This window comes from Schistocerca gregaria, chromosome 11, assembly GCF_023897955.1.
Source record: "Schistocerca gregaria isolate iqSchGreg1 chromosome 11, iqSchGreg1.2, whole genome shotgun sequence".
NCBI classification, from domain to species: domain Eukaryota; kingdom Metazoa; phylum Arthropoda; class Insecta; order Orthoptera; family Acrididae; genus Schistocerca; species Schistocerca gregaria.
In genome coordinates this window covers 53,594,366-53,607,704 of record NC_064930.1, presented here as the reverse complement: position 1 = coordinate 53,607,704, position 13,339 = coordinate 53,594,366, and the positions used below count along the sequence as shown (strand labels likewise).

The 13,339-nt window shown below is 42.7% G+C and overlaps 1 protein-coding gene across 1 annotated transcript in view; it reads left to right on the top strand.

The window, feature by feature from the left end:
* The window catches only part of LOC126295278 (protein RCC2), a 68,414-nt gene that overhangs the window by 18,655 nt on the left and 36,420 nt on the right, over positions 1-13,339 (top strand). The window contains exons 4-5 of the mRNA XM_049987707.1: positions 622-710; positions 7,507-7,621. Of these exons, the coding sequence (XP_049843664.1) occupies positions 622-710; positions 7,507-7,621 (204 nt within the window). The remainder of the gene's footprint in view (positions 1-621; positions 711-7,506; positions 7,622-13,339) is intronic.

Here is a 13,339-nt window from a genome sequence, read left to right as displayed (position 1 = left end):
GAAGCTGACACTTGCCAAAGTACTTAATGTGAAAATTGTTTATGTTTAGTGAAGATTGTCAGTAGTTTGCCCAATAATATGTTTCACATATATTAAAAATGGGGGGGAAAAACAGAAGTTGCAGGTTGTAATTTTGAAACTGTTAATTTCTAAATTTAATGCTAAATTTTTTTAAATTTCTTGCTGCTTAATATCTCAACAACTGTCCTGAAATAAGTAATAGTTACTACAATTTGAGATTTTCATATGATTCTTTAATGTACATTATATTTCTTGGCATATTTTTTGTCTTTTATTGTTATTGTCCTTGTTTACCAAACAGTTCAGGAGACTCCATTTGTCGTCTTGGCCTTTACAAGTAAATGAAATACAGCACAGGCGTGCTTCGTAAACCCGACCGTGACATCCATTTCTTGAGCCTTGCATCTATGTGCAGTGCAACAGTTAATGTTCGCAGATGTTCTTTTATATTCTCGTTCCAGTTGCACTTTCTTAACAGATCAGTAAAGCATTCGTGCATTCAGCTGTTGGTTCACCCGGAAGGGGTGGAACTACCGCAAGTGGGTCGACGGAGTGAGCGACTGCCGGGCATGGAGGTAAAGGTGCTGACGTTGTTTGCAGATACGGGTGCCGTGTTTGCAGCTGGTGACAACAAGCTGGGCCAGTGCGGCGTGGGCAACCAGCACCCTGTCATCGCCACGGCCACTGTGGTGAGTAAGAAGCCTGTTATATCTCAGTTTCATCTGCAGCTGCAGGTGTGCTAGCTGTAATGAATCTTGCCTCCTCAGAACTTTTGTACTTCAGTGGAAATGTTTGATTATTCCACATCTAAAGCATATATTTGATCACCTAAACACTATTTTTGTGATAGTATAATTTTATTTCTCATATTGATCCATTCAACAACAGCGATCTTAAACTGTGAATATAGTAACCGTGATTCTTAATTTATAGGGTCAAAAACCACTTTACAGTGAAACGATTAGTATGCTTCAGTTTTCAGGTAAACAAAATATCTATTTTAATGATGATGTAAATAAAATAGAAAGAAACTTCCACATGGGAAAAATATATTAAAAACAAAGATTCCAAGACTTACCAAGCGGGAAAGCGCCAGTAGATAGGCACAATAAATGAAACGCACAAACACTCGCACAGAATTTCTAGCTTTCGCAACCGGAAAGAGGGAAGGAGATGGAAAGACGAAAGGATGTGGGTTTTAAGGGAGAGGGTAAGGAGTCATTCCAATCCCGGGAGTGGAAAGGCTTACCTTAGGGGGAAAAAAGGACAGGTGTACACTCGCGCGCGCACACACACACACACACACACACACACACACACACATATATCCATCCGCATATACACAGACACAAGCAGACATTATGTGATCAGTCGGTCAACAAATGTAATGCATTTTTGGTGTACTCATCATTAGATATTGAAATATGCCAGTGTTCAGATGACTAAAAAAACTCTCTAAGGCAGACATAAAACCGGTAGGCCACACAGCTGGGGTTAAAGTAGCAGTGAACTAACTAAAAAAGAATAGGTGAAAATAACATTCAAAAATGTATAGTTACATGTTTATAAGAGATGCTGGAAGTGGTGGCCATTGAATCCAGATTCATTGCCATCATGTGAAGTTGTTGCCAGCAACAGGCTGTAATTCTGCTGGTGTGGTATTGTTAATTTTTCAAGCAATGTATTGTCTATTGTGCGACGGCTGTCAGCATACACTTTGCTTTTGTAGTGTGCCCCATAAATAAGAAACATACCATGTTAAGTCCTGGTCTTCAGGGAACACATTGAAATGAAATGAAATGTGGGGCTAGGCCTGCCGTCGGGTGACCGGTTGCCTGGTGCAAGTCTTTTGAGTTGAAGCAACTTCGGTGACTTGCGCTTCAATGGGGGAGATGATGATGACAACACAACACCCAGTCCCTGAGCAGAGAAAATCTCCAACCCAGTTGGGAATCGAACCCGGGCCCCCCCCCCCCTTGGCATTACAGTCCGTCACACTGACCACTCAGCAATCAAGGCGGACAGGGAACACATTGGTGATGTGGGACGTGCTTTAGTTGGAAGTATGAGCAGTTGCTCCATCTTCGTGGAATACTGTGCACAACTTCTCTGCATCTGTTAATTGTAATAGAAAGAGTCAAACATCATTCGATATCTGCCACTGTCTAAGGTGTAATTGAAAAATATGGGGCCAACAATGCACTTGCCGGACAGCGCATGCCAAATACCTGTCTGCTCTGAGTGCAGAATATGTGAATTGAAGTTCGTGACGTAACAAATGAAACCAGGCCTCATCTGACATGAAGTAAAGCAAGGGCTCCAATTAACAGTTAGCTATAGTTGTTATCTGCAAGTTACTATACTGAACTCTTGTTTCTTGATACCCAATTTCAACTCTTGTACCACTCTCACACTATACCGAGGTGAGTGAAACTTTGCACTTGACGTATGGGTTTCAGGTTGACAGTGTAACACGTTACAGCACAGTGTAACACGTTAACGAGTGAAGCGCTAGGTGCCAGGCGTGTGGCACAAACAGATCTCAGTGCAGTAATCGCTTCCGGTTGCGACATCGAAGCTCACGCGTTGCCGGCTTTGTTTTGCACATCTATAAACGACGTGCATTGTGGTTGGTTTTTGCTGTGTGCTTGCGTTGTTCTGTGCTTTAGAAAATACTGATATGTGAAAAATGCCACGGAAAAGAGTTAGTTCATCTAGTGACAATCGGTTGCATCGAGGTGTGCAGCTAAACGGCCAGAAACTGGAATTACTACGGAGAAGTTGTGAGTTTTACGAGCAGGAGAAAGAATACGTAAGTATTTATGGACAGCCTTCGGTTCCTGCCTAAAACACATCAAAAACTCTTGGACTTAGTGCAGGAGCAGTAGTAAGTAAGGGAGTGTTCCTGCGAAACTTGAGAGAAGAAGACACGAGCTGTAATGATTCCGAGGTGTCTAGATTAGATAATGTGGTTTTAGCAACTCCTGGAAAGAAGAAAAATGAGCCTCACTCACGGACATAGATTCGACCGCCCTGCAGCACAGCGGTGGAATGTCATGTGTTTTGGAGGACGGGGACCTCGGCTTCACTGCTTATACTGCGAGGAAGGTACCCCCTTCCAAAAAAAAAAAAATCCTCAGCCTTGAGGTGTGCTACGAGCTGATGTGGTGAATGGCTGTTGAGGTAAAACAGTCTCTAGTGGACGACCTCTGGGGCACTTGCTGCCTCCATAGTTGTATAAGGTTTGCTCTGGCATGCAGGGCTCTGCCTGGGTTGTCGGTTGTTTCCCTAGCATCTCGTGGGCCCTCTGTGGAACAGTCTCAACAAATTACTACTCCTAATGGGATGGGTGTACTGTCAGGTAGTACATATACCCACTCCTCAAAGAGAGCTCTGTTGGTCAGTCCTCCCAAAAAGAAATCTCAGAATCGTGGCATTAAAGTGCTGTAACACTCTCATTGTAATCGAGAAAGATGAGGGAACCTTTGAGAAGGTCTCTCCTGTCTATATTCACAAGGCATTGGCAGGTGTTGCTGTGGCCCTGAAATAAGTAATGGAACACTTCTAGCTGAAACTGATAATTCAAACCAAGTATCCGACCTTTTGGGATGTAAGGCCTTAAGTGACTACCCAGTCGAGGCCGAGTTTCGTAACACCCTCAACTTTAGTAAGGCACAGTGACGTGAAGAGTGGAAAAATATGGGCATAACAAAGGTGCAGAACTATATGAGGAGAGTCGATGTAAATTGGAAAAATCAGCAACATTTATTCTAACATTTAGTAGTCCAGAATTACCTGAGCATATCCTTGCAGGCTATATCCATCTTGAGGTTCGCCTGTTTGTTCCTAACCCAATACGATGCCCCATGTGTCAAACATTTGACCATACCACTATGGGATGTAATGAGGGGGTGGGGGAGTGTATATGTGTAATAGCTGTGGAGGCTCAGATCACGAATCAGGCAATTATTGTACACTTCCTCCAAAAAGTGAAAACTGCTCTGGGGATCACCCAGTGTGGAGTAGAAAGTGTAAGGTTTACAACAAGCAAATTGCCAAGGAGCAGCATCGTACTGTAATAAGGCTGCCACCATATAACAGCCATTTCATCCCCATTGAGTTAATAGGCAGTGATTTGAAGACATATATAGGGAACAGTAAGAAGTACTTTACAATAACACAGGTTGGAAGGCTGTTGTGTGAAGCTCTTGTGACTGTGGAAGCAGCCTCATGGAGGAAAAGGGTCGAGCATGTCGAAGAACTTAAACGAGCAGCACAGACAGTGGAAGGTATCATTAGTGACCATGAACAGCTAATAATGACGACGAAAATGATTTTGGTGCCAATTCCAACAGTGACGATGGCGAGCAGGATAGAATTGCGCCATCGTCACTGTAAATTAGTGAGTGAAAAGCTACAAATCTCAGTTATTTATTGTATCGCTCTCATAAAAAAAAATCTAAAGTTACGAGTTACTGTCTCAATTATTATTTATTTTGTAAGCTATGTGTCGTACTGTTTTCAAGATACTGGTCATCATCAAATGGTTATTTCCGTGTTTCTTTGCACCACTATCAAAAGCATCTGCTTTGTTATACTTATGTCCATAGTATTATGCAGCTGTTTAGATTAGATTTACTTTCATTCCAGTTGATCCGTAGTGAGGAAGTCCTCCATGTCAGGACAACAATAATACATGACAAATATTTACAACTCAAACAAATAAGCTAATGTACCATTCCACAGGTCCCAAGTGGAATGTCTCTTTTTTTTTTAATGAACACTACATTATTTGCTGTCATTGTCGTAGCAACTCAAAAACAAATTGTCATTGCTCAGTAGGTCACATTTATGAGATGTAATGGAAGTCCTTGTCATCTGCTATGTGCATAGAGGCAGTTGTAACATCGTTATTGCAGGATAGCCACCCTAACTTAACATAATGTGAACTCTCAAGTGTAATGTTTCACTGGAGCAGGTATACAGGCTGGTCCATTGATAGTGACCGGGCCAAATATCTCACGAAATAAGCATCAAAGAACGAAACTCGTCTAACTTGAAGGGGGAAACCAGATGGCGCTATGGTTGGCCTGCAAGATGGCGCTGCCATAGGTCAAACGGATATCAACAGTGTTTTTTTAAAATAGGACCCCCCTTTTTTTATTTCATATTCGTGTAGTACAAAAAGATATATGAATGTTTTAGTTGGACCACATTTTTTCGCTTTGTGATAGATGGCGCTGTAACAGTCACAAACGTATGAGGATCTGGTATCACGTAACATTCTGCCAGTGTGGATGGTATTTGCATCGTGATACATTACCCATGTTAAAATGGACCGTTTACCAATTGCAGAAAAGGTGGATATCGTGTCGATGTGTGGCTATTGTAATCAAAATGCCCAACGGGCGTTTGCCATGTATGCTGCTCCGTATCCTGGACGACATCATCCAAGTGTCCGGACCGTTCGCCGGATAGTTAGGTTATTTAAGGGAGCAGGTGTTCAACCACATGTGAAACGTCAACCACGACCTGCAACAAATGATGATGCCCAAGTAGGTGTTTTAGCTGCTGTCGCGGCTAATCCGCACCTCAGTAGCAGAAAAATTGCGTGAGAATCGTGAATCTCAAAAACGTCGGTGTTGAGAATGCTACATCAACATCGATTGCACCCGTACCATATTTCTACGCACCAGGAATTGCATGGCAACGACTTTGAACGTTGTGTACAGTTTTGCCACTGGGCACAAGAGAAATTACGGGACGATGACAGAGATTTTTTGCAACCGTTCTGTTTAGCAATGAAGCATCATTCACCAACAGCGATATCAGAAACGGGCATAATATACACTATTGGGCAACGGAAAATCCACCATGGCTGTGACAAGTGGAACATCAGTGACCTTGGCGGGTTAATGTATGGTGTGGCATTATGGGAGGAAGGATAATTGGACCCCATTTTATCGATGGCAATCTAAATGGTAGTCAACTTTCGAGATAGTGTTGACACTTCACAAGCAATTTGACTAGAAATGATTAACTGGCGTGTGAGGCATTCCAGTTGTATGTGAGGTCTATCGGCTTTGTGTGGGATGCTCTGTATTAAAGTTAACTGGTCACCAACTGGTGACATTTCATTGAGTGACCTATCCAGCATTTGTGCAGTATGATCAGTTGGGGTGATTTGAGTGTATTGAGGTAAATTAATTTTTTTTTCATAATTCTTAACCTTATCTTCCTACATTCTCAAATTTAATATATATTCTCCATTTCACATGCAGCTGTAACGTGGTATTAATAATTTGTGTTGCTCCTAGTGACAGTGCCATTTTGAAATGAGAGTTTGGTTTTCTTAATAATGCAATGAAGGCATACAATTGAAGAGTTGCTGTTGAGAAACAAGACTGTAATACAGTAACCAAACTGAAATATGTATATGTTTAATACTTATAATTAAGATAGTAATATATCATTGATAGTTTCTTAATAATTTAAAATTAAGAATGTGAGGTAATTTGGGTGTAATTGTAGGTTAGGGTGGACATTTGTCTCAGTTGTCCTTTCCAGATCGTGGCACGATCGTATGTTGCGAAGAGGACATCCACGTACGATTCGAGTGATCTTGAGGTCAGAAATGTAGTGAAAAAGGTAGTGTCAGTGTATGCTGCTGCTAAAAAATTCAACATTGCATAAAAACACTTCAGCAGTCTTTGCTAGGTCTAGTGATGAGGAAAAAGAATCCTCGGTTGTACACCAAGAATTTACTCAGATTCAGAAATAATGGTCGGATCGTGGGTTTCAGTGCATTAACGAATTGAATGTTGTAGATAGTGAATGAGTTCTGGGGACAGGTAACAGCACAAGATCCACACAAGTTAAACCAGATGCTTGGGGAATAGTCCTTGCTACATTTTTCCATCGATTGATTAGGAAAAATAGTTCAAGTATTTTTTGAACCTGATCTTAATTATTTAAAATGTACGTGAATAGTGTGAAGTAGAATTACCTGTTTATCTTGTCATGTAATTCGCATTATTGATTTTTCACCAAACTTTTTGGAAACTTAAATATTTGTACTTTGTCACGGGTTTCGTGGACATGCTCTCTCCTGTGGTTGTGGTAATTGTAGCATAATAGAACGTTTAAATATGTATTACTTGAATAGTACACTCTGTACACAAATTACCCCATCTGCAGAATAAATTGGGTAGAGTTCAACTCGGGGTCGTTTTATTATGATAAGAAAGAGTCATCGTACTTGTAGACACGGTAGAACGATTATAGAGGGTCACATTGCTAACATACAAACAATGGGCAGGAAACCTGTATCACGAATAAGCTATAAGCCATTAAACTTAAAAATGTCGTTTCGTTATGCCCGAATTATCCCAACTGTGTGCCTCCTGCTCGACTTCTTACTCTTTTGTCTTTCTCGGATTACTGTACGGTGGTCTCAGTTGTGTACTGATTTGTCGCTGTCTGCAGCTGAGCTACAAAGGCCCTCCGGTGGTGAAAGTTTGCTGCGGGGGCGAGTTCAGCGTCGTACTGGACTGCAAGGGTGTGCTCCACTCGTTTGGATGTCCCGAGTATGGCCAGCTGGGTAAGTAAATCACAAACAATTTCACTATTTGCTGTAAAATGTTTAGAGGCAAAATCTGTTCTGTCAAACAGACGACAGGCTGTGAAAATGTATGTATTGCAGGTTTCTGTAACTGAGGTTATTTCTACATAAAAGTCTTAAAATGTAATATTAACTCAAAGTATTTCACCATATTGTAGGACTGCTACTGCAGTATTAGATAATAAGTCTGCAGATTAAAACTAAGGTATGTTGTCGGACGTTCCCTGCTGTATTGATAAATATTCAGAGGGGGAATTTCCTGTAACAGTTCAGATACTGGTGTGTACAGGTCAGAAATTACTGACTATCTGTTCTGGAGTGTGCCTCCACACTCGATATCTTCTTTCTTCCTTTCGTGGACTTCATTTCCTGTGAAGTTTGGTCAGTGTCGGATATAGAAATTGTCCTATCTGTGTATGGTGAGGTACCGAAGTCCCTCTGTGAAGATGTACATACATTCTTCAAATTTGTACAGCTGTAGAACATCTTGTATGACGACTGTTTGCAAAGTATTACAAATTGATGCAGTTCAAAGTTAACTGTCAGACTTCTAAATATACATCTACATGGACACAGAATGAGATTTTCACTCGGCAGCAGAGTGTGTGCTGATATGAAACTTCCTGGCAGATTAAAACTGTGTGCCGGACCAAGACTCGAACTCGGGACCTTTGCCTTTTGCGGGCAAGTGCTCTACCATCTGAGCTACCCAAGCACGACTCGCGTCCGGTCTCACAGCTTTACTTCTGCCAGTACCTCGCCTCCTACCTTCCAAACTTTACAGAAGCGAACCCTGCAGAACTAGCACTCCTGAAAAAAGGATATTGCAGAGACATGGCTTAGCCACAGCCTGGGTGATGTTTCCAGAATGAGATTTTCACTCTGCAGCATGGATACTCTGAAACTCCCACTTAAGTGCCAGGCAGAGGGTTCATCAGATCACTTTACAGTAATTTTCTATTATTCCAAACTGAAATAGAGCGGGGGGGGGGGGGGGGGGGGGGGAGACCTATCTTTCCGTGTGAGTTCTGATGTTTCTTTATTTTATTATGATGATTATTTCTCCCTATGTAGGTCAGCATCAGTAAAATATCTTTGCATTTGAAAGAGAAAGTAGGTGACTGAAATTTTGTAAGAAGATTCTGCTAGTACCAAAAAAGTCTTCGTTTTAGTGATGTCCCTCAAATCTTGTCATGTCAGTGACTCTCCCCCTATTTCGCAATAATAGAAAACGTGTTGATCTTCTTTAAACTTTCTCAACGTACTCCATTAATACTTTCTTGTAAGGATCTGAGATCACTCCAAAAGAGGACAGACAAGTGTAGAGAAAGCAGTCTCTGTAGTGGAGCTGTTGCATTTTCTAAGTGTTCTGCCAATAAAACACAATCTTCGGTTCGTCTTCCCAAAAGCATTTTCTATTTGTTCCTTGCTGTGTAAGTTGTTAGTAACTGTAATTTCTTACATTTGGCTGTTTTATTGTGTAACGAAAGTTTAACAGATTCCTCTTAGCACTTGTGTGAATGACACTTTTCATTATTTAGGGTCATTACCAATTTTTGTACCATATAGATATCTTTTCTAAATCATTTTGCATTGGTTTGATCTTCTGATGACTTCACTAGAGATTAACAACTGCGTTATCTACAAAAAAAACCTGATACAGCTGCTCAGGTTGTCTCCTAAATCATTTATAGAGAACAAACAGCAGAGGACTTTTAACACTACCTTGGGGAACGTGAGAAATCACTTCTGTTTTACTCGATAGCTTTCTGTCAATTACTACAAACTGTGATCTCTCTGACAGGAAATCACCAAATGGGAATTCTTGCAGGCTCTTATCTCTTCATGTGACAAGGCCCCAGGTCCAGATTCCATCCACAACTAGATGATCCAATACTTGGATGTTACACAGAGGCAACATCTCCTCAGGGTCTTAAATCGCGATTGGCTCAGGGGTGCTTTCCCGTAGCAATGACGAGACAGTATAATTATTCCTGTCCTTAAGCCCAGGAAGAACCCAGCGTCTCTCTACAGCTACTGCCCGATTAGCCTGACAAATGTCCTTTGTAAACTGCACAAGAGGATGCTTAGCTTCAGATTTTGTTGGGTACTGGAATCTCGGGGACTTTTGTCTCCATATCAGTGTGGCTTCCGGGAAGAACGCTCTGCAACTGGCCATTTACTCAGATTGGAAACAGGACCAGACAGGCTTTTACTAACTTTATGACCTACATAACGCATACGATATGGCTTAGAGCCATCACATTTTAATTACCATCCTCGACCGGGGCTCCGTGACCCCCTATTGATTTTTATCCGCGAGTGTTCACCTCACCAGATCTTTAAAGTTCGAGTTGGCACTTCACACAGCGCCCCTCAGATTTGGGAGAACAGTATCCCACAGGATTCTGTGTTAAGTGTCACACTCTTCCTCATAGCTTGTAAGCTGTCAGGCCCGTGGTTGTCCAGATGTCATACGTTAACAATTTTTGCATCCGGCTCAGCTCCCACTCGGTAGCATCTGACGAGCACCGGCTCCGAGGCACCGTACGACGGGCCTCTGTGCGGGCCACCTCCCGTGGCTTCCAGTTATCTCCCTCCCAAACACGGGTTATGCAGTTTTGTCGTCTACCCACAGTAGGCCCGATGCTCGATGCAGAACTTTATTTAGACGACCAGATCCTTGATGTTGTAGCACATCCTGTTTCTAGGGCCTCATTTTTTATAAAGATCTGATACGACTGCCTCATATTCGCCACCAAAATACTACATGCCTGTGGAAACTTAATGCTGTCTGCCTCCTGGCCCACGCATATTGGGGTGCAGACTGTTCACTTTTCTCCATCTTTACGATGCTGTAGTCTTGCTCATACTAGGTTGTGGCAGTCAGGTTTATGACTCAGCAGCTCCTTCCACTCTGCAAATACTTGACCCTGTTCATTTTTGGATGCGTCTGGCTATCGGTGCCTTTTGCACTAGTTCCAGCAAGTCTCTTCTCAGAAGCAGGAATTCCCTTTTTACAAATACAATGGAGCGAACTCCTTGTTTCTTACACAATCGCCATTTGCTGACCACCCTGTGTTCCCTGTCCACTTTGCAAATGAGGGGTGTCTCCCTCCTGATAACTGCCCTTGTTGGGTGAGATTGCCAGTTGGAATGCGCCTCACTTCCCCCCTGTAGCGATCACCATCTCCACTAACTAGAATGCGTCATGCATCTCGTGTATCTCCCCCCCCCCCTCCCCCTCCCCCTCCTCCTTCTTTCCTCACATTGATGGTGCTTAGACCACGGATTAGGACCGACCTGTTCCATGGTCTCTGTTGCCCCTGTGATTTCTGGCATCTTGTACGTGCCATCTTTGCAGTGTTTCAGGCTGCCACCATCTTCTACATGGATGGTTCTAAGATGATAGATGAGCCGGGATACACTTTCACATCTCCTACTGGCCTAGAACATCACGTATTCAGAAAGACCTCCCTCCAGTGTTTTAATTTGTACCGAATCGATGAGTAGCCTGCAGCTGTCGACTGATGCTACTCTCATCACCCTTTGGTCTCTGCCCTTGGCTATGCTGGCTGCTCAGTGGCCTCTCTTTGCGTCCCAAGTTGTGCGCATCCCAGGGAATTAATTGGCTGACAATTTGGCTATTCCAGCTGTATATATGGGGATTTACGTCAAATCTCTCCTTGCCCAAAAGTGAAACGATATATAGTGCTCTATGGCTCTCAGTAATAAACTCTGCACAGCCAAGAAGACTACTGCAATTTGGCTCCCTTCCTTCCACTCATCTCAGGAGGCATCCACTGTCTTATGCCATCTACACAGTGGCTGTACCGGGCTCACTCGTCGCTTCCTCTTGTGTAACAAACCACCCCCACAATGTGGTTGTGGAGCCACTCTGGCGATATCACGTATATTAGTGGAATGTCCCCTTCTTTTGGTTCTTTGTACTAAGTATAGTCTTCCAGATTCCTTACATTTAATATTAGCAGACAATTCACGGCTGGTTGAACTGGGCCAGTTTCCTCTGTGAAAGTGGTTTCAGATGTAAGGTTTTGCTTCACGACTGGATCAGGGGTAGGATGGTTGCGGTGGAGCCTCTCTTCATATTTTCTCGATCAGGGACCCGTAGCCAATCCTCCTTTCAAAGCCCTCTGTTTATCCCAATTCATAGATTTGGACGACCCTTTCACACCTTCTACTATGTGTTTTAACTTCCTCATTTTGCAGTTTAACTCCTCTCCACCTTTACCTTTCTCTTCCGTTTGTAACTTCGGAATTGCAGGACTGGTGTCCTTGCCGTTTAGTACCGTAACCCTCTCAATCAGTCACGTACAGCATTTAAAAATGATTTCCTTAAGGCATTTCATGGATCAGAAATGTAGAGAACTATACTCCATACAGTGAGAGAAGAGCTCTGACAGTTGACGTGGCCTTGGCTCGTGTGCTTCACGCATAAATGACGACCGGTCAGATTGTAAGCTATTTTTTACGTTACCCTGCCAACGCCCCAGTGTTGCCGTAGTGCTGGGTGAGTGCTGCTTTCAGTCCAGTTGCACCACATGTTACCTTCAGGTTGTGTGTGTGTGTGTGTGTGTGTGTGTGTGTGTGTGTGTGTGTGTGTGTGTGTGTGTGTGAAGAGTGTCACAGGTGATAAAAAGGCTGCCCATTCAGCTTTGAGCCCTGATATTGTGATGCCTGGAAAGTCAAGGAAGAGATATCGGGCAACACATATACATGTACTACAGCGGGAAGGAGTATTCGACACTTAAAAAGTTTTATGGCAGCACTGTCGCACAGTGGTTTGTTCACAGGCAGAACGACAAGTTTCTCCATTGCTTTGAAAAAAATTGCACGAACAAAAGGTATTAATGGAACGCGGAGACATTGTAGCGTGGAGACGTCATTTCCTGTGTGAGTTGCACATGGGTCAGTGTGCGTCACGCACGTTCCGTCGCATGGACAGACGACACGCGCTAAGGAACTAAGAGTGTGCCAACTGGTAAGAAAGGGTGACTAATTGCAGTTTGTGCTGGCTCTATGAACAGTTTTGTGCCTGGTGTTATGATGTTTCAGTTAAAAAAAAACACTGTTAGTTACCACGAGGAGATGAATGCAGATACATTCAAAGACCGGTTTGTTTCTTGTTTACTACCAAACGTGTTCTGGCAGTGTTTTTGTAATGGATAATGCACCTTACCATTCTGAACAATTAAATAAGGCATCAACACGTGCTGCAGGGAGAGACAAAATAGTCAGCTGGTTGAAAGATAATAAAATAGGCTTTGCACAGAATACATGGAAAGCAGAGGTTCTGGAATTAGTGAAACAAGACAAGACACAGAAGATGCATTATTTGATTGATACATTAGGCACAAAGTCTTCCACTGTACCACTACCATTACAATGCAATTGAACTCATCTGGGCCTAAAATAAATGCAGAAGTTGCGTAGCAAAACAAACCCTTTGTTGCAAGACACAGAGGGGCTGTCACACGAATAATACCAGAAAATTGGAAGAACGTCCTGAACCATGTGTGGAAAGAGCTTACAAGATCAAACATAGAAGAAGATGTAAGAAAAGAATCTGTTCATAATATTGTCATCTCTTTATCAGACGATCAGGACAGCAGCAGCAAAGATACCAAAGACTGTGGTCGTGACGAGAGATGACCAAACAGATGACAATGATCTTGG